The 22420-nt window shown below is 32.4% G+C and overlaps 1 protein-coding gene across 1 annotated transcript in view; it reads left to right on the top strand.

Annotated features, from left to right (window-relative positions):
• Positions 1-20338, top strand: part of LOC116426099 (tyrosine-protein kinase Dnt) — a 208441-nt gene extending 188103 nt beyond the window's left edge. The window contains exons 6-9 of the mRNA XM_031974585.2: positions 2914-3070; positions 4744-5011; positions 7258-7444; positions 9298-20338. Of these exons, the coding sequence (XP_031830445.1) occupies positions 2914-3070; positions 4744-5011; positions 7258-7444; positions 9298-9546 (861 nt within the window). The 3' untranslated portion in view covers positions 9547-20338. The remainder of the gene's footprint in view (positions 1-2913; positions 3071-4743; positions 5012-7257; positions 7445-9297) is intronic.
• The last annotated feature ends 2082 nt before the right edge of the window (positions 20339-22420 follow it).

Here is a 22420-nt window from a genome sequence, read left to right as displayed (position 1 = left end):
TCTCTCTCTTTATTTCCGCCTTTCATCGACGTGTTCCGTCCGTTCGTTGATTTCGCTTTCTCGTTCTCCCTCTGTCCATTTCCACTGCACTAGAATCCTGTGTTGCTTATCGCCTTCTTTTCTCCCTTATTCGTTTGTTAATGAAAACGTGATGAGACAATTTAAATTTGTCGAAAGCGCCGAGCTACGAATGCGAAACTACACACAACAAGTTTATGTATACAAAATTAGAAAGGAGATGAACTGCTGTTTGCATTATTATTGCTGATTCGCAGTTGAGCGTATCGAGAATCAACCAAGTGCAACACTTCTGCCGTTTTAAAAAGTAAAACAAATGTCAGCAATAGTTTTATTGAAGCCATATTAAATTTTAACATGATAATATCAAGTGCTTTTGAAGAGGCAATCTATAATTGAAAGAATAATTGATTGCAAAAAGTGATCGCATTATTTCTCTTTAAATTTATGATTCTAAAGCGTAATAATAATAAAAACAGGGTAACCCGCTCAATATACTTAATTGGCTCTTTAATTTCTTTTATACCTGTTTTCTAAATTATTTACTTTGCTTTATATGTAACATTAACGAATTACTATCGATTCTTTATTTAATTTGTATAAAACACTTTTAAAATCTTCTTTAATCACTGATCTCTAGCTGAATAGCAAGAAACTATAGGACTATGTATAAAATAATTAAAAATTACGATGAAAACTAAATTAAAACAAATCAATAGAAATATGATAGAAGTCAATAGATTAATTTGGATTTCGATAATCAAATTGATTTAATTCCTAGAATCGTAATTAAATTTTATAAAATTGTAATTGCAATTCTTCGAATATTAAAATTATTTGAAGAATTTCCAAATTTGTTACATATTCATTAATTAGTACTCAATACTTTTACCAAAAAGCAATATAAATACAAAAGCAACGTATTGTACATTTTGTCAGTTTGTGACACACGATTCAGCTGAATTTTGTGATTGGTAATTATAATTAAACAGACCTTGTACACGTGTCCACTACGCTGACATCTATTTAAATGCAACTGCAAGAGTTCAAAAGCAGTTAACTCTAATTCCAAATGCTACAAAACGTGTTTTTTAAACATAAATGCAATTCTCTTTCACAGTGAACTTTCCTTTGCCAAATAAAATATACTTTGTCAGCAATAAATAAAACAAATATAAAAAAAAATCATTAAATAAATTGAAGTACCTCAACTCAACGAATCTCTGTATGCCATATTAATTATTTAAAAGGGAAATGTATGGAAAAATGTCTATAAAAGACATAATTTAGTACTTATTTATTTTCTACCTGTTGTCAAACCGAAACGTTTAAAGAGAAACACTCCACGAATTTAAAATGCAAATACTTAAAAATACCTGTTAAATAAAAAAACAATAATTTTATTAATAAAAAGAAATAATCAATGATTGCTGGTTTAATCATTTTAAGGAATTGACATTTCTAAGAAAAGCTACTTTAAATTCACTAAAATATAATTTTAAAGAGAATAGACACCAACCCCTTCAACAATGAACTTAACACCTTGCCTTATGATTTACTTCTCAGCTATAATCGATACAACTACTTTACCATTAATAATTTATTAAAAAAGCAACAATTTTAGGCGTATCTACGTATATACTTCAAAAAATAATTATTCATAACAAAAGAATAATATTTATCCCTCTTAGATTCTCTTTAAGCAGTTAATGGTGTTCGACGAGTATATACGTTATCTTAAGGTTTGCAATAAAATAATTCTTTCAACCATGAATTCATTATTTTTTCAAATGAACATATAATTCTTGTTTGTTTGCTTCAGTTTTTCATTAAAATGTACCTTAGCATTCCTTTTGCGTTAGATGAGTACACACTTCATGTTCTGATTTTATCGCGTGCAAAACGAGACATTTTTAAAACTAAATTCCACAATTAATAAATTAAAATCTTCACCACGGGTCTGAGACGTTGCTGTAATGCAAAAGGTGAAAAAGCTTTCAAATAAAAATTTTCCCAAATTCACTTCGTTCAGCCGTTCATCACACCGGCGTCCTTACATATCAAACACCCCTCGCGTTTCAATATAAAACTATTGGATCGTGTCCATTCGCGCCCCGAGTTCCGCCAAATGACGGTCAACTCCGCAGAGTTCCATCCTCTTCATCCCTTTCCCTGCCAACACTGTCATCATACCCTTTCCAAATCCAATACATCGTCCAGTAATTTGCGCCATGCTAATACGTTCCGAGCTGGTTTTCGACTGTCTTCCACCTTCCCGTCTCTCTCCCTCTTCACCCTTTTTGCTCCTATTTTTCCCCCTCGACGGCCCCGCGGTCATGCGTGCACGGGTCGCGGAAACACGCACAGAGAGCCCCGAACGCGTACGCCTAAGCGCGCGCAAATGGAATGGGAGGGGCCGGAGGCAAAACTCCGGAAAATTGAAATTAATGAATAACCGGCCACCCTCCCGGGCCTGCTCGCCGCGTAGTCGCGCCGCTTTGCAGCTTTCCTGGGCTTCGTGACGCAAGAACCCCCGAGAGCGGGAAAACTGTCGGCGAACAAAGGGAAACGCGCGATGGGAACGACGATATAACGACGGACACGAAGCCGAGGGATTGTCCTTCCTTACTTGGTTTCTTCTTGCCTGTCCTTCGGAAGCTCCGCGATCTTATTCGCGTTTCGTTACAGGCGACAAATGCTTTTTTAATGAGTCCCTCCGCTATCCCCTTCGTCTCTGCCGCCAGCACGCGAAGGGATTTTGTTCGGTGATGAATTATGCATCCCGGATGGGACTATCGAAAGCCGTGGAACGGCCGCGAATTGTTTAGGAATCCCTTTGATGTTTGTGAACACCGGGTTTAATATCCGTGTCGTTTCCACCTTGTTAATTTGCAGACGAACGATCCCTGCGAGAAGGCCAGAGCGCTGGCTGTGTCCAGGTCCGCGCTTTACTGTCGCAATCTGGTGCAGGAGGGCACGTTCGGCCGCGTTTACAAAGGCACTCTTGAGTTGGCTGGTCGTGAACAGGAAGTCATCATTAAAACAGTGACAGGTATTAATATTACATTAGCAAGTGTTTACCGTCGCGTTTAACGAGTTACGCGGATCAACGGGCTACGGATTTTATGTCAGTATGCATACGAATGTACGTATGGAGTATGATATTATGGTAAGCGAAACAACACGGTGTAAATAGACCATGAAAAATTGCGGGCGCGTGACGTACAGGTTTATGAAAGATGTAAAAATATACAGAATTTTGTAAAATATAACTAAAATTTTGTATTGTGGATGTTTAATTTACGGAAATTTTCTGCACGGTTTCCTTTCTTCGTGGAGAAAATTACATTTTGTTTACATTTGTTTGAATTTATCTGTGAAGTTTTATACATAGATTTGCATAAGTATGCATAGTCTAATTGTGTAGCTCCTGTTTCACAAGTTTTGAAACGTGGTTTGCAAATTTTGTAGTTAAGTCTGAGCGATGAAGCTCTAGAAATTTAATTACAATGATGTTAAGTTAAGACTATCATGTGTGAGGAGTTAATACCTTGATAGTAAATACTTCTTTTGGTCTACAAAAATTTTCTTATTTTTTATTTCACTGTAGATATAAATTAATTATACTTTTCTCAAAAGAAGTGTATAAGTTTTTAATTACATGATAAATTACAGAACTATCGTTCGTCGTTATAAAAAAACACATATAATTTTTCCTCCTTATCTTATTTAATAACAAAATAAACAACAATGTGTTTAATCATCTAGCTTGAAAACATTATAATTGGAAAACTGCTCATAAAAATTGTGTTTAGAATATATATCTGTCATTCAAAATGTTTATAAGTATTATACTTCATAAACAACACATATACTAAAATTTTTGTAAGATAAATAAAGTAATTACATGTTTATTACAATAAAAACACTGTGAACTCTGCAGTAACTGTTCACGATAAAGTAGGAAGTCTTGTACCAACCGTTGATATTCGAAACAATAACACAAACGAAAAATGAAATAGATTAATCTAGGCAAAGAATTTCATATTTCAAGAGTTTTGTACTGCGCACGACTAAAAAATCCTTTGAAATATACGTTGACTACGACATAGGCTATTTATGGAGTAAAGACTTTTACAAATTTAAGATTACTTGTAAACCAAACATAAAATAGAATTTTTTGTCTATGATCTGTATTACCGATACTGTCAAAATGTCCTCTTACTCAAGCGCACTCTACGCACATAAGTAGAACGGTTAATTGATGAACTACGTAAGACTTCACAGAATTCAAAAAAATGAATGTTTAAACTAGACTTAAGAGCATTTAGCTTTCCAAACCAAGTATACGTAGCCTATTGTGTCTAAGAAGAAAGTCTGCGTTCTTCTTCTAAGAGGCACAAAAATACTAAAAAAAAGAAACAGTCTTATTATGTCTAAATATAATAAAATATTAATTATTAATAATTAATAACAAAACATTAATATCTTGCCCAATACCGCGTTGACGACAAGTAACATAGCTATTTAAAATTTTAATAAATGCAAGCCAAAGTAACGGTCGCCAAATGTTCGTTCATCAAAAGAAACAGATTGTGCCTGAAGCTTACAATCGTTTAGAAACTTTGAACAGTTTCAAGCACACCTGCCTTGAGTTTTAAAGCGTCAAAGCGTTATGAAGAATTGATGGCGCGTCCAACTAATGCGAAAACTTTGAACTTTTAGAAGTGGCGTCCGCTTATCAGGCGTCTTTGCTGGTGGTAGAGGGTTCCCAGTTGGCTGGATTAATGCATGCAAACATAGCGTCGCTCGCAGCCGCCTGCTTGGATAGTTCTTGCCCGTTGTTGGCGTACACCAGTACGCCGGGCGAGCTGAATTTAAAGTTATACCTTACCGACGGGAATCATCATCCTGTGACCAGGGATCTGGTGCATGTTGGCGCGCAGGTTGCCAGGGCGGGGGCGTTCATGCACGGTCGGGGGCTTTTACACAGGTAATTGCATCTGTTACTCTAACTTACTGTTGCGAAACTGAATAAGTTCGCGAAAATTTTGTTTAACCCCTTTTGCTGCAATGTATTTGCAGGTGATGTTGCACGGGCAGACAATTTAATGGTTTTTAATTTTGTAGAACAGTGAATAATTTAGAAACGTACAGTTTTCTTGCATAAGCAGTTTAAGTTGGTTATTACTGGGCAGTAATATTTATTTCACAATTAGTCGTACAGATTTTTGAACAAGTGAAATTGTATCACCACAAACACTATTTCTTGCACAATTATCACCTTACTGATTACATATTTTTCACAAGCGTGTAGCAACTTTCTCAAATAAATATTATTATTAATATTTTAATTTCTACAACTTAACTATACAAACGATAGGAAAAAAAGGAAACAGAAAGTATAGAAGTCAAAAGGCAACGTTCGAGATGCGTAAAAGAAATGGGAGATTGCCCTGTTCGATTAATAAAATGTTAAATTATTTCTCATCTAATTGTTGATTCTTATGGAATTCAATATTATTAGTACCATTTTTACATATTGTTTACGATATTTAATGTTTCCTTCCGAAATAATGATTTCTACACTGACAATTTATCATCAAATAATTCCACTACTGAGTTTTACATTACGTACTGGCAAGTGTAGCTCATAATTGTTTACATTGGCGTAAAAAGCTCATGAATCAGATTCGTCATTTTAGCAGAAGGGATTAAATAATACATCTTAAGCATTAACTTCTTGATATTTAAGTTTTATTCAATGTATTACTACTATTTCGTTGATATTTTCGATATTCTACGGTTAGAATTTTAATATAATTAAAATAATAAAAAAACACATTTCAAAAAACATATTTCTTATTTTGTGTTCTGATCTCAGGATGTCGAATTGATGATTGATGATTGAATGTCCCTAAAAATTTTGAAAGTAATAACAGTATTTTACACATTATTGTAAAAGTATCAAAGGCCTTACAATATACACGAGAGTTAAAGGGGTTCAGCAAGAAATGAAAAACTTTTTAATCGCTAAATAGAGAAAGATATTTACACTTTACGAGACAATGCATGACCAATTTTGATGAAATTTATATGAAAGATAGTGTCCATAATAAATGCTTATAATTATAACTTTTTATCTGGAAATGGGGAAAACAAAAAATATAGTGATTATTGTTACATGGTGAAAAATAAAAAATTCTGAAAGCATGTTCAATTTCTTTTGATTCATAAATTACACTAACAAAGTTGTATGAAAATCAATTAACATTTAGCAGGAAAAATTGCAAGAAAAGTTCAAATTTTTAATATGTAGCGTAAGCAAATGATTTTTTTTGTCAAACTTTTATGTGAAATTAAAATTCCCAATTGCAAAGTACATAATTTAAAAGAGAATAACTTTTTTATCGTATAACTTCTAATTTTCGACATATTCCGAAAAATATTCTTTTAACACAACTTTGAGTACTGCTCATAACTCTCCATCATAAATGATTGCCTATGAAAAACTACATATCAAATATTTTTCCAAAAATAATCATGAATGTAAATTTCATCAAAATTCATATCGTTTTATTATCATTTCAATTCCATTAATCTTTCAAACAATTGTTATTGTTTGCAACAATCCTTTCTCAATGCAATATATTTTATTTTCATAAATATTAATTTCCTTTTATACATAAAGCATAAAAACATGAAGGATAAATTATAGAAAATTTCGCAATTAAGTTTTCAAATATTCTCTATCATAACTTCTGCTATCTATGACCTTGCATTGTCTCGTAGAAGTTTCCTAACGAGATTTTTAATTAAAAATGTTATGTTAATGACGAACTCTTTGTACTTAGCAATAAATTATAACTGTTTCATAGTAAATCCAATAAATATTACGAAATATTTAAATTCCAAGAGTCTAACAGTTATTGTATCCACCATCTTAATAATATAGATTCTTAAATTATAAAATATATACGATCGAATTTTGTAAACATGCTTTAAAAAATGTCTTCTCAAGTCTTTATTTACATAGACTAAGTCGCCTAATTAAATCGGATAATCGAGGTTCTCTTGTATATCTTTTTACATAACATTCAACATTTCTTATCACAGTAACATTCTTTTCCTTTAACTGATCTTTTTCAGTACATGTAAAGATGTAGACTTTGTTATATTATTATATTATCTTATTATTGTATTATTGTATTATTATATGTAATCGATTGTTGATTGTAGGGACATCGCTGCCCGAAATTGCCTAATCGAGCCAAGCAGTCTTCGAGTACGATTAGCTGACACTGCTCTGGCGCGAGATCTCTTTCCTCAGGATTACCATTGTCTCGGCGACAACGAGAACAGACCCATTCGCTGGATGGCCTTGGAAACACTCCAGCACAATCAATATAGCACAGCTACGGACGTGGTACGGTCATAATTTGTATCGAATGCCAATAAAACGTTGACACCTAGGTGTCTGCTGGAGACAACGAGCGATCGGCTTCCAATAAAATTCGGAACTAAACGATGGTTCCGGCATACGTGATCTACGAGTGTTTCCAGCCTATCGAAATTTATTCCACTTGTATCTTACAATCTATGTGCTCCGTCGCATCATAACTTGACATTGATAAGACGCGTCATCGTCTACTTTGAAGATCTCGTTGTCTACCAATATTTTAACACTTATGTTTCACTATTGATTTTCTCAAACATAAACGTTTCATACAGACAATAACATACCCAATAAATTGCTATAATAAATAAGTTATATGCTTGAAAAGCTTTTTAAGAAAGAACCTTTCAAACAACAAAATTAGAACTTTAAAATAATCAGTAAAATCACCCGATTTATATATCATCAAAAATAACTGCAGATAATTTAACGCTATTTGAAAGCTAAAAATAAAACCTTTATGGAACATAGTTAACATTAAAAAGCTCCAAAGATTAAATTATGTTTATTATTATTTACGGTACATTATAATAAGGAACTAAAAATTGACTGAAAATTGTAGTAAAACAGAAAAATGAATTGACTTGCTTTCTTTGTTTACTAAGTTAACACATTAAGAACCAGTAGTTTTATTTCTAACTGTACTCATTGACTAGGTATGTTTCTATTGAAGGGATAAATAACAACAATGAAAAGCCGAGAATTCTCGTGATTGCCACAAGTTCTAGAATATAAAACATGAGAATCCCCGTGATCCGTCCATAATGTGTTAACATAAAAATACTATTTATCTCTTACGTTAGCTCCATCAGCCATCAAGCTAAAAGTGGACAGGGGCAAGGAGACACTCATGGTACTTGGGCCGACTCGGCTTCTGACGCATGCTCATTATTGGCGTGCGTCAATATCAAGGGATAGAAACGAGACCGAATGCGATGAAGTGAGACGTAACGATAAAAAGTAAAATTCTCTATAGTTGCATCTCACTCCGTCGCATCCGATCTCGCTTCCATCCTTTGTTATTGCTGTGGACCACTAATGACCATGCATAGAAAGTCGAGATTGCCCGAGCTTCGTCAGTGGAATAATCCCCTTGCTCTTGCCCACTTTTAGCTTGATGGCCAATGGAGATAACGCAAGAGGCGAGTAGTATTTTTATGTTAACACATTGTGGACGGATCACGGGGAACAGTCACAGTCCGCCAAAAATCGGAGGTCGAAACGCGGAACTTCAAAGTGATGCCGCACGGACCAAATACAAACATGCAATAAAGAAAATTTTAGTTGCAGTCATTTCAAGCTTACCTTCTCAGTCATAGTATCGATAGAACATCGAGATTCTTCTCATTAACCTAAGTGCAAACACGACGTAAATCGGTCTAGCTTTATAGATTTAGGGGAAATGAACCTTTAATTCCATTAATTACATTAAATCGGTAAGGCTACTCTGATTTCCAACGTGTTTTGACTCATTTTAATCATAATAATCTCAGAAATCCACTGGTACTACATTTGAGAAGGTAATATTAAAATGACTACAATTGAAATTTTCTTTATTGCATGTTTGTATTTAACGCGTACGGCATCGCTTTGAAGTCCCGCGTTTCAACCCTTGATTTTCGGCGAATCTATCCCGCTTCCACTCACTGTATCGATTCTCTGCCTTTGTCAGGATGTGCTCGAGTCAGTTACTGGAAGGAAATAGCTTCCTCCTGTATTTTCTGCTCGGTTAAATTCTATTGCTGAAGTCTCAAATTGTGGAATTTAAGCGATCATTACTGTATAAGTTCCATAAATAATCACCTTCCGCATTTTTCTCCTAGTGGTCATTCGGAGTGTTCCTCTGGGAATTAGCAACGCTGGGTCAACAACCGTATGTCGAAGTGGACCCGTTCGAGATGATGGCGTGTCTCCGCGACGGCTACCGATTAGCCCAACCACGGCCGTGTCCAGACGAACTTTTCGCCGTAATGGCGGTGTGCTGGCTAGGCCTGTCCAGGGATCGTCCAACGATGCCCCAACTGCTCGCCTATCTGCAAGACTTCCACGACGCTCTGGGCGGTTTCATCTAAAGCGAGGGTGTCTAAATCAGTGCCAATGGGCACTGTGGTGACACTCCCCTCGCGAAAAGTTACCCTCTCCCTGCCTACTTTTACCCATTTGTATTGAACACTACATAGAACTGTCCACATACTCAGTCCGGGGCAGCTTCTTGAGTAGAGGTAGTGGGTGAACACTGTTTCCGAGTTACTAGCGCGAGGGGAGTAAGTTAGACACCTCTGATCTAAAGCACTCTAATCCGATCGTTGAACTGATTGTTCCCTGGAACATCGACGTGCAGTAGGAAGATCAGCCCTCCGCGAGATTCTCTATGAGCCAGGATAGCTCCGAAGTGATCTGTAATCTGAAAGAACTAATCGAGAGGGACACAGTGACTCTTGTTGACAAGGCAGCACGGCAAGCTGATCAATGCAATGAAAAGACGGAATATCAGAAAGTACGCGGAGATTTGATCGGAATGCTCGATCGAAACAAAAGTTTAAAGTGGAAAATCAAACCGTACGGAGTTGAATTCAATGCTCGTTCGCCGATTATCGATTTTCCACGGCGATACTTCTCGACATTCCTACGCAACGTTTTGGGGATTCTATTTGGAGGAAACTGGTGAATCAAAAGCAAAATCGTCGATCGGGCAGCCAGCACTCCTTGATTTTAAGTTTGAGCCGGCAGCCCGGTCCACGAAGAGAACGATCGACGCGTATACATCCGTCCATAGCAGTTAAAAGAGAAGAATGCTCTCTTGAACGCGCACAACGGTTTTTATAGCGTGACAGTAGATGAAACCGCGACGGCGCCTGCAACCTCGCAACCGCCGTGACGCGCGCGAGTCGCGTCTTCGTTGCACAGGCGCCCCTTCGAAATTATTCTCTGCTATATTCCCATTCTTTCTTCACGGTCTAGCGGATTTTCAACAGTCTGGAAACCGAGTTTCGATGAATTACAGTGGTTCTCAGCTGGGATTCTACGTGTCTTCAGCGACCAGCTCGGATTACTCTGAAATTTTGACGGTATACAGTATACACAGCACCCGAAAATACGCGGCACTGAGAGGACATTTATCAGTATGTTGATCTGCGTCTCATACATCAGGTGATACAACTGTGGAATGCATTTTGGCTTCAGCCTTAACGTACGATGTTGTATGTAAAGATTAAAACATACACAAGTTTGGAAGATTGAAAATTCATGTATACATAAATGGAGGATTCAGAAGTCGAATATGTTAGTCAGATTTGCATTTAAAGAATTTTAGAAATGTTTCTATCATTAAAACTTTTTCGAGTTGAGACCGCAACTCGAAGGTTTAACGATGAAAACAGTTTTAAATTACGTAAAACAAAAATGTGACTTACTCTGATTGATTTCTAGGCTTTCTAAACCTTGGTTCTTGTAATTCCAGAGAATTTTAAGATAGCTTTAATTTCGAGTGATTCTGTTGTGGGCATTTGTTGGACTCTGAGTTTGGTAAAAGAATAATAGCGTGTATGACACGCATCATTCAAAATGAATTACAGTAGATGGATTACATGTAATAATGTTTCACGTGTTCAATTTCGTAACACATAAATTACATTAAAATGTATTCTACCGCGATTTTTTTTAGATATTTTCTGATTCAAATATGTACTAATTTTTTTTAAATTCGTTAACATTTGTTTTGTTTTTCTTTATTTATTGTTCCGGCGCACATATAATAAATAAATAACAGGACCTTTAAAAAATTTTAAATGCAGTAAAACATCGGAGTTGTGTTATATCTTAAATATACGAAGAGGAACTTAATTTTTCAAACAAATATTTGTTCATACATTTACATTCTAAAATAGTAAAATTCCAATCCTTATATGAAAAGTATATGAGAAATATGCAAAACTGTTTTACTTGAAAGGTCTAATTTATTTAGATTCCTAGTAATCTCATGAACATTTATCAAGCATTTAATTATTTGAATTTCCATCATACGAATCGACAGTGTAATCAGATTTGATTAATCGATTTCGATTATTCATTAATAGTATTATGATTTTAGGATCAACAATCTAAAAATATATTTAAAAAAATAAATATTCGAACTATAAAACACATTAAAAATGACCCAATTTTTAAGTAAATGTTAAGTTAATTTAGTAGTGTTTATATCGTTAGTACAAAACTAGAATTGATTTCAAAAACAGGTAATTCCCCTAATTCCAATTGTAAATATTAATATATTATAACTGAAAACATGTGGTTACCTTACAATCACGAATCATATTATATGTTCAATCTTTGGTAAATACATTAAATATCATTTGGAAATTATAGTTGCATTTTCATTCCTTCAAGAACACTTCTGAATTTAAAAAAATATACCAACATTATTTTAGTATATGAATTCTTACTTCTGCAATAATATTTCAAATGAGTAGGTGAACTAAAAATCGTGGAAGGGTTAAATTAAATTATGTACAACGTACATGCTGAAACATTATGTACATCCTCGCCTTAAATTTGGTTAAAAACACGTTTATAATAAGAAAGATGCCACTTGAATAATTTTAAGGAAAAGATACTCTAAATGGATCTCGTACATTTGCAAAACATAATCTACAAAACCATGAAATGTATATTTTCTTTAAAAAAATATACGAGTATACCGTATCAATCAACATTCATCTATTAATTGATACTATACAAATTTCAAGAATATACGGATACATTTTCCTTAAATAATATTAATTCATTCCAAAAGAAACTTCTAAAACAAAGTCACATAAGAAATTTAAATATATAACTCATGTTTACATTACATGAAATGAATTTATGTATTGCATCAATAATTATTAAAATTTTCGATGGTAATCAGCATATATAAAAATTCGCATCATACGAACAAAACATTCTATCTTTTTCTTTCATCTGTTATACATTGTTGTCTTCGTAATATATCCGCGGTTTTTAGGCTTACAACTTTCAAATTAATCACATAGGCGATATTTCTTGTGTAACCACGGGAGTAACTTTCCGTGGATTTCTGAGTTAATGGGAAATATCATTTGATGATATATGTAACAAGATGTACTTATATATTAGTTCCCTGGGAAAGTTCCTAGGTTTCATTCTCTTTTTAGTTAACACCTTCTAATTATATAACACGAGTAAAAATTGAGAGTAATTTATGATATGCAGTCTAGAGTACTCAACAGTTGACAATTTACAGCTGCTTATCTTCAATGATTTTAATATATACTGTCGGTCAGAAGTTTGACACCAATACATCGGTTAAAAGAAAAACTTCCATATTTTGTAAACAACTTTCATTGATAAACTTTGGTGTATGATAAAGGAACATTGACGTATGGGTATTATTCAAATATAAAAGTATATAATTTTTGTTATTTTATTTTATATATTTATCAGATATGTAATTTCTAATTTATGACGTTACATATCAAGTGGTTCCAAACTTTTAACCAACACTGTATGTATATACCATATTTTCATCTTATTAGTAAAACTTCTATTTTTTACGAACTAAAATATTGGAAAACTCTTATGTATTTACAAAATAATATATTGGAAAACTTTTATTTATTCACAAACTAATATATTAGAAGACATTTCTTTCTCTATTCTTACGTTACCCGAACAGGTGTATGGTCTTCTAAAAATTCCAAAGAAAAATGCATATGAACTTACAAATAACAATTACTCAAGTTATGTTTTATTTTGTATAGAAGTTTATGAGACATAATTGAAATGATTCAATGGCATAATCAAAATCCTACATTAAATATCATACATTAATTTCTAACAGTAATATCAAATCAATATTACTAAATGTATCACAAAAAAATAGTTTAACGAGCAACAACATAATCAAATTGAATTATATCTGCATAAATATTTTTGTGCAATCTTTTAATGCTAAATTCTCCTTGGAGATTAATGTTCTCAATGTACATTGTACATTGCAGATTAATAAAGAGTATTAATAATTAATTAATTCTAAATGGCGAAAGTCCCCCATAAACATCTGTTATTCGTAATCAATATTTCTTAATCATGGTTCTCGAAGAGGTTACAAAAGAATTTTAATTTTCATTCCCAAGTAATGTGTTATTCGAAACAGATTAATGCTTATTCGGCGGAAATTGCAAAACCACGAGATTCATTTATCGAAGTAATTAAGAATCACTTCAAATGTTGAGTCGGCGATTTCAATGAAATACCATCTCCACTTGAGGAGATTCCCAAGTGACTAGGTCATTAAACCGCCCGAGAGTATGGCTTGTTCGACAATTATTTGTTAGCGAACACGATTTCGAAGGTCAATCTTCACTGGAACAAGACCAAAAAGAAGAAAAAGCAGAAATCAGAATCAAAGTTCAGAATCAAACACGAATCTCATTATCTTGTTCGACCTTTGGCAAACATGCACTGTTACCTAAATATATGTGTATCTGTTATCCATGAAAGACAAGGTTTGGCATACATATTTCCAAGAAAAGAAACAACTAAATTCAAAGTGTCTTAAAAAAAGAACTGTTGGAGGTATCGAGACGCGATTTAAATTGATTCGGTATACTCTTACAGTTTTGTTAAGGTAACCCACGGAGGTCCAGTGTGTTCATTCTTCTTTTTACAACACATATCAATGCGGTGGTCCAACATTTTATATTAATTTTTGACATACATCAACAGATTTCCATCAATTATAGCAACAACGACCGAATCACATTATTGGAATTTTGAATTCACAAGAAAGAAAAGCAAAGCAACACTTTGATATATTCTAATAGAAAACATGAGAGAGAATACAGAGTGATAATTTTTGTAGGTCCATATCGAGGCAGACTCAAAATTAAATTTCATTCCAATCACTTTGCATTTTATACATTTTTGCTACAATTATTTGTAGATAATATTATAATTATATCATGTACTTTAGCGCCACCAATTTTAATTTAATGTATTTAATTGGATTAATTTTATTGATTGGATGTATTATTTATTATCTATTATTTATTATTTATTGCACATTATTTATTATCTATTATTTATTATCTATTATTTATTATTTATTATTTATCATTTATTCTTTATTATTTATTGTCTATTATTTATTATCTATTATTTATTATTTATCATTTATTATTTAATATATTAATGCTGTGTGCTATATATTTTGTACTTTATTGTAGTGAGAAATTTAAAATTCTTCGAATCACAAAGGGTTAAATTGAAACTACATACTTGTTGACCAACATATAAGAAACAATGATTCATTAAAATCGTCACTCTGAACAATTTTTATCTAGAAATTTTATTACAATAACCATGAAAGACATTGTATAAAATTCCAACAGTATACTTTCGAATCGCTTTAAAGTATTTCTCAATACTTAGAATGGTTCTTTTACAATGGAATGTTAAAATTATCTGCTTCATTAATAATAAATCTTCTTACATGTTCATGGCGTCAGGTAGCACAAATTACACAGGTTGTCAAACAAAGTGACGTTGTAGTTTTCGCAGAGCATTTCGCTCTCCACGATTCAGTACAGTTTCGATACCATTAGGCGCTGATTCTAAGTAGGTACATATGATCAAAAGAGACCGACGCAAACTGTATTGTGTAAAGTACGTTTGAAGACAAAATAAAATTTCAAGATTTTAGAACTTTTTAATACAGATTAAAGCGATTTAGGTGTTCTCTTTATAAACGATCAATAAAATTATACTATTACAAAATATCACTACAGTACAAATATTAAATTATTTAAATATTGTTATTTTGTTTTATAGAAACAAAAAGTTACTTCTCGCTCTTAGTTACCTCAGTTGATGTTCGTTTCTATAGTTTCCTATATCTTCAAACATTATTCAATAATATTTGCAATATTTATCGAAACTACTATGAATTTATTAAAAGAAAAATTTCCAAGCTCAACAATTAAATTCGAATGAAATGGAAACTTGTATCTTTCATTCCTGGTTACACTAATAAAATAATTCTTGAAAGCTGGGGTTCAATCAAAGCATCTAATTATTTATAATTTCTTATAGAATATATTTGTAACACATTTGTATTTAAATTTTGGATGAGTTTAATATTTGCAAATAGTTTCATCAAAAATAGCAAAAACTGCCATACCGAATAACGAACGTAGGAAAGCACAAAATCAAAATGAACTGCATTTAATTCTAACGACACACTGCCTTGCAAATATATGTATAAAAACCCTGCATCGATTACAAGATAAATTTGAACTGGCATTTCCAGTGTGTCACAAATAATATCGCTCATAAAGCTCTTCCTCCAATTCTAGTCATTGTCGCCAAATACTTTTGCCAGATCCATCGCCACCAACACGGCGAAGTTTCTTCGTCCATTTTTATTACATATACAATGCTATGTACATAGTACATACCATCGCTGACGTTAATTATTTAGGAGCAATCGTTGCACGATGTAACCTTGTATGACGATACTTTAAGTTGTTATTTCAAAAGTTTGGTAGCTTGTTCATTAACACCAGTATTAAAAAATTGATAGACTTCCGAGTAATAAGAAATTATCACTTAATAAACTTAGGGGTACTGACGACTAAAAATCAAGACTACCATCTAAAGTTCAACATTTATTGTGAAAGTAATTAAAAATAAAGAAATTTTTAGGATTGTTCTGATCATCAATCATTTGCAATTCGAAAAAGTCATTAAATATTTTTATCGTCCTCCAATTGTAATTAGACAGTATCTAACTTCTGTTTTTTAATTCAGAAGGAAGAAGTATAGTAAGGTACTGCATAATCGGTCATAAATAAGTCGCTAACGCTAGAACTATCGAACGTTTAACATGATTAATATTTAATTCTTATAATAACTGTAACGACAGCTGTTTCGATTTGTTATTTTTAAAACTTCTTATTTTTAAAATTAATTATGATATTTAACACTTTTAAAATACCAATAATTGCGAAATAAGAAAACTGTAACACGTCATTTTGACGGATGTGGTAATTCTAGTACTAACACAACGACGTGAAAAAATAGTAGGCACCCTTGCATAACACGAACACTTTGAAGGAAATTAATAAAAATGTATTCCTCGTAATTGAAAGTTTTGTAGTATATTATTACTGGCTCGCAAGAGTATCTTGACTTGTCAGTTGATCTCACGGTCGCGAGGCCAGGTGTTTTTCTATAAGAATACCAGAAGCAAGCAGTTTTCAACAATGTAATTGCCAATGTCATTGAAAAACTGTAATTATATACAACGATACAGCGATGAAATGGGACTCGAATATTGTAAACACAGTCGGAGAGAAAGATGAGTGTATATAGTATTAATGTAATATTTATGACTTGAACTGCTAAAAAGTGTAATCGTTGTAAATATTCGTTTCGTACAAGAGTCGTGATCCAGGGAATTAAGGAGGACAAATCTCAGTTCGATACTCCAAATGTTAAACGAAAGTGTCTGTCTCTATTTCATTCTCAGTGCATGTATATATGTACTCTCAAATTACACAGTATTATTCTGGAATAATAGTTTAACACATTGTTGACGGTATACGCCTATTCAGAAGAATTAAATGAAGATTAAATGATTAATAATTTTTAAATAATTGTATTATTTCTGATTAGTATTTCTGGTTACCAATGTCTGTGAAGGGAAGACGCCTAGTGGCATCTCCCACCAACAATGTGTTAATACTTATTACAACATTCTCGTGATTAGTACCCGAAAATCGGGACTGCAACCGAGCACTAATCGTCCAGAGGTATAGATTCCAAGTCGAGATAAGATCCGAGCCGAGCCCTCTGGTTGTCTTCTGTAGAGAAGGACGACACGAATGAAAGAGCAAGAGATTCAAACTTCGGAACAATCAAAACAAACAGATAGGTGAGAGGATATTAACGCAATTGCGTTACAATAACGTTAAACTTTTCTATTTCTCACTTTTACTGATTGAAACTTTTATCAATTGAATTGCCAAGTTTTTCTGATTAAAGGAAGATCAAACACGATATATTTTAAAACATATTTCCTTATTTAATAAATTACAGTAATTTAAATCACAATTTACTAGAAGAAAATGAAGTATGTCATGTTTGGGTTTGTTTTAATCAGAAGAATCTCACAAATGTGTTGATAAAAGTTTCATTTGCAAAAAAACCGTTATAAAAAGTGTTATCATTGAATTAGTATTGTCTCACCGATATCTACCACCACTGAACAACGTATCATATTAAAACTATCCGTTTGTCGAGCTTCGTGGCTTGTTGAGAGGACTCAACCTTCAGTGGTGGACATTACTACCGGGTACTAATTCTACAGATCGAATTGGATACTATTCGCGAGAATAGTGTATAATAAACATGTGATATCTTTTCGTAATAATACATGTTCAACAAATTAGTACACGAATATTTCCTAATCAATTTGAAAATTTTTTTACTTCATTGTAGCAAAATTATCAAATTATGAAATTTTGAGGGTGTACTACTTTTAGGATGCTCTATACATTATAAGAATTTTTAATAGGATTCTTTCAATAGTAATAGAATTGAATATCAATTGAATATCAATTCTATTTAATCATTTTTTTAAATGATCGTTTCTCTTTTGATTTATTGTTTACAAGTAAACACTATTGCTTGTGTAGTAATCCGAAGAACATTATGCAAATTTTCCTTAAAAATTAATTTCGATGTAGCTAATTCAGTACATATAATTGAACATAAAACCATGTATCAGTAACACTACTTTTACCGAAGGCATCAAAAGACACCTTTTGAAATTTTAACTTAAAATTCTTTCCCAAGCTTAGTCGAATATTCTGAATTGACTTTTCGGCTTTCCTAATAACGATTATAAAATTAGCTATAGGGAATGTCCAAAATTCAAACGAGGAAACATAATTAAACTGAGAAAATAATTTTAAGTCAAAAATTCAAAAAGTGTTTTTTGACATCTTCGATAGAAGTAGTGTTAATAGACTGCGGATTTGCGTGTCAAATATAATTTCTCTCGATAGATTGGAATTAAATAGAAATTAATATTCTTCGTTTTAATATTTTACCATTAGAGCCTGGACAATATTACATTTAATTGCATTTGGTGTATTATCGTGGTTTTTATATTTGTATTTGACATAAATGTGTAATGATTCGCAGTCTAATAATTAAATTTAAACTGAAGTTTCGAAGATCAATTGAAAGTACAATTTTAAATTGTATATTTTGGAAACAATCTCTATTATATATGTATTGTGCTGGTGGAAAGTTTCCGACCACTTTTTCTGTTTTAAAGAATACATCATAATACAACAGAAAATGAAACACTAACAATGTTATTCATTGCTTAGATTTTCCTTGTAATAGTTCCTTGTGCTTGAAAAGCCTGTTCGAACTATTATATTCACTGTAAATGATACAGTTACTTAACAATGAAAGGAATACTTGAAATGTAAAGAAATTAAAAAATAAAAACTTCTTGTTTTATGGAAATATTGTAAAAAATTAAAAGGCACTACTAAACAATTTTTAAGATCTAGAATTATGAATAACTTCGATAGTTCAAACTATGTTTAAATTTAAACATTGTACAGATTATTTCTACATTTTCCTTGTGTAATAAATCAGAAGAAATTGTTCAATAGCCTAAAAATATTCAAATTCTCCAAAAATTTCTGCCAGCATTGTACATCTTTCCCCATCACACGAAATTGTGAAGTACTTTTCAATTGAAAGTGACCATAATGTTTCATTGCCTTATAAAAAAAACGTCTGCTTTCAAATGATCCTTTCGATCGTAAAACTCGATCACATACTTAAGTAATTACTCTTTGTCCCAGGTTTGATTTCGTGTAATTCTCTTCGCGAAGAGACACTGACTTTGTATAAAGAGCAAAATCAATCCATTTCTAATCTTATACAACAAAGAATTCAGAAGGGAATCCAGTATTTTTTGCGCTGCGGAAGAAAGTCGTTGAATTCCTTTGAATATCTGGTAGCGATGATAATCGCAGCAGAAAATCCACGAAAAAGACGCGGGATGACGTAACGCGGACGTATAATGTACTCGATGTGTAAATGTCGCATGTTCCTGACTACGACCATTAAACTTTATCGCACTCTCTCTTTTTCGCCCCTTTCCCCCAGCTCCCTTTTACGACTATACTTCGACATTATAAAGGAAGAAAAAAAAAGTCGCCAAGCTGAGTCTATGATCTCGCTTCGCAACTACCGCTATCCAGCAAACTCCACTACTAATAATTCATATTGCTATTTAAACTAACTATCGCTCGCCGTTATTTATTACGTCACGACGACACGTCCTAAGAGAGGAAAGAAAAAAAAATAAGTAACGAATTCAACTTGTTTCACGGAATCGTCGTTTTCTATGGTACACTGTGTCCGTTATTCGTTGTTTATTGGATGTCTTTCTATGATATTAATGGAGGAACAGGGTAGGCTAGCACTGCACACGTTTTCGCTATCGCTGTACAATGAAAAGAAACGCCACACTTTTCCAGAGCCACGTTACCCTCGTCCAAAACCCTTCTTTTTCCTTCCTTCCTTCCTTCTTACGAGGGTTCTCGCACGAAAACATGGCGGAGAAGGGTCCGATGCGTCCTCCGTCGTGTAACGCCAACCCCCTGTACGTAACCGAAGACCTCACATCGCGAGAGAGTTTCAATCACTGTAAATATTTCAAGCGAATCATAGTGGTGCGCCGAGTGAGTTGATTTTTGTGCAGATTCTATTATTTCCTACGACGATTTACGGCATTATTTTTCAACGGAAAGTGAAATATACGTGTTAAAAAAAGAATCAATGGTGTCATTCATTTATTATCTTTGTCCTCAATTCGGCGATTTCTGAGAGACCAAGGAAATCTTGACGTTTTGTGAAATGTTTGTTTATTGGGTATTTGTAATAAAATAAAGAATAAAGCACTCTTATACTATTTATCTATTACCTGTCATCTATATAGATAATCATTTTTTACATAGTAGAATAACATTTGTTCCAATGAAAATAAAATGTAACTATTAATACGGTCAAACAATTATACTACAAAATTAATGTCAAACATTATTCTAAGTAATTAAGGGCTCAAAAAAATAATCAATTTATATAATTTATAGACTGCATTTTTAACAACTATACCTGGTAAAATAAATTACCAAAAAAAATGTGTTAGTTGCATTTTTGTTAATAATTAATTAATTAATTTTGTTATTAATCCATTATATATAAAAACAAGTTATTAAAATAGTTGCTAAAATGCAAATAATAATTCGAAGTTCTCAAAAATACAATTAATGCATTTTTTTGTAATTTATTTTACAAGATGTAGTTATTAAATACAGTTTAACCGTTATGAATTATCTCAATGTGCAGTTACAATTTAACATTAACAAACAATGAAAAAAGTAGTCGTTACCGTTTGTACGAAAGTTTGCAAACAAATTTTGTAATTTATATGTACCCTAGAATTACTTTAAAGAGTAATTAATATAAATAATACCAGCAAGAAGAAAATTCAATTCCTTAAATGAATACATAAATACATAACAAAGAATATGAATATTAATTAATTAACAATTATGTTAGTAAATCAAATGAAAAACCGCTTTTCTGTTCATACATTATTTATGGATCAATATAGTACCTATATCCGATGTTATTATATGAATTATTTATTTCTCTTGTTATCACTTACATTATTTTGCAATATATTGGCATGCAATGTCCTCAAAATTCCCAGATAAACTTTATCAACGCGTATTTTTAAAATAAGCCGCTGTAAAAACGACACTGCATTTATATAGTATCTGTTTTCAATGTTTTAACTACCTGCCTACTGTTTAATCTTAACACAATTATTACGGACAAGGCGGCTATGATTGTCAACAATGTAAATATATACAAGCCAACTATTAACCATCTTTTGTTTCAATTTGGGTATTGAACGTTTTTTTTACAAAACAAATGGAATAAAATTACCAATTGTTAGAAAAGAAAAAAGATAAACTTTGGTGTGTTGTTTAGTTCAGTCAAACACATTTGCGTTCCGACGTAGAACTTTACTAAAAACAAAGTCAGCTTCATAAAGCATTCGTAAACGTGCTATTTACATTCGTATTTCTTAGTGTATAGCAATAACTAACAATGACTTCTATAATAAGTAATCTCTCATTTCTCGAATTTCATAGTGTGAAATTTTTAACAAAATTGAAACTATATAAAAACAAAAGTGGTGATACTTTCTTACACAATGCTCGACTACACACCACATTTCGAACCGTTCAAACTTTAGAGCAATTTCATTGAGAACTTTTTAAGCATCCATCTTATATCAAATGATTATTACTTATTTTTATATTTAGAATAGAACTGGACATAACAATAATCAGCAAATGGTAATTAAATACATAATTAAAGAATGGTGTTGATTATTGATATAAGACTCTAGTGATGAATTTTTTTGACATTCGAATGAAAAAAAATATGACACTGTAGGTATTAAAAGTATGTCAAAGTCCATGGTGATTATGTAAAAGAAATAACGTACATATGCAAATACTTTTTTAACTCAAATAAATTATTTATATCTTCGACACTTTTCTTTCTACTTTCGAACGATCCTTGCTTCAAAAATATCTACGTCTCGTATTTTATGAGTACAAAAACGTGAAAACTTTTAAATAAACATTATTGCTTGAATTATGAATGAATATGCCTTTTGATAATAATATATAGTAATATACTTTTATAATTCAATGCAAGATAAAAATGAGGACCAATGTAAGAACTGACGTTAAAATTACATTTCAAGGTATAAGTCGTTCATATTCATTCGTACATTTATTGCAAAACTGTAATCAG

This window comes from Nomia melanderi, chromosome 12, assembly GCF_051020985.1.
Source record: "Nomia melanderi isolate GNS246 chromosome 12, iyNomMela1, whole genome shotgun sequence".
Classification (NCBI taxonomy): domain Eukaryota; kingdom Metazoa; phylum Arthropoda; class Insecta; order Hymenoptera; family Halictidae; genus Nomia; species Nomia melanderi.
Note: the sequence above shows the minus strand (reverse complement) of the source record. Positions and strands in the feature narration are given on the sequence as shown.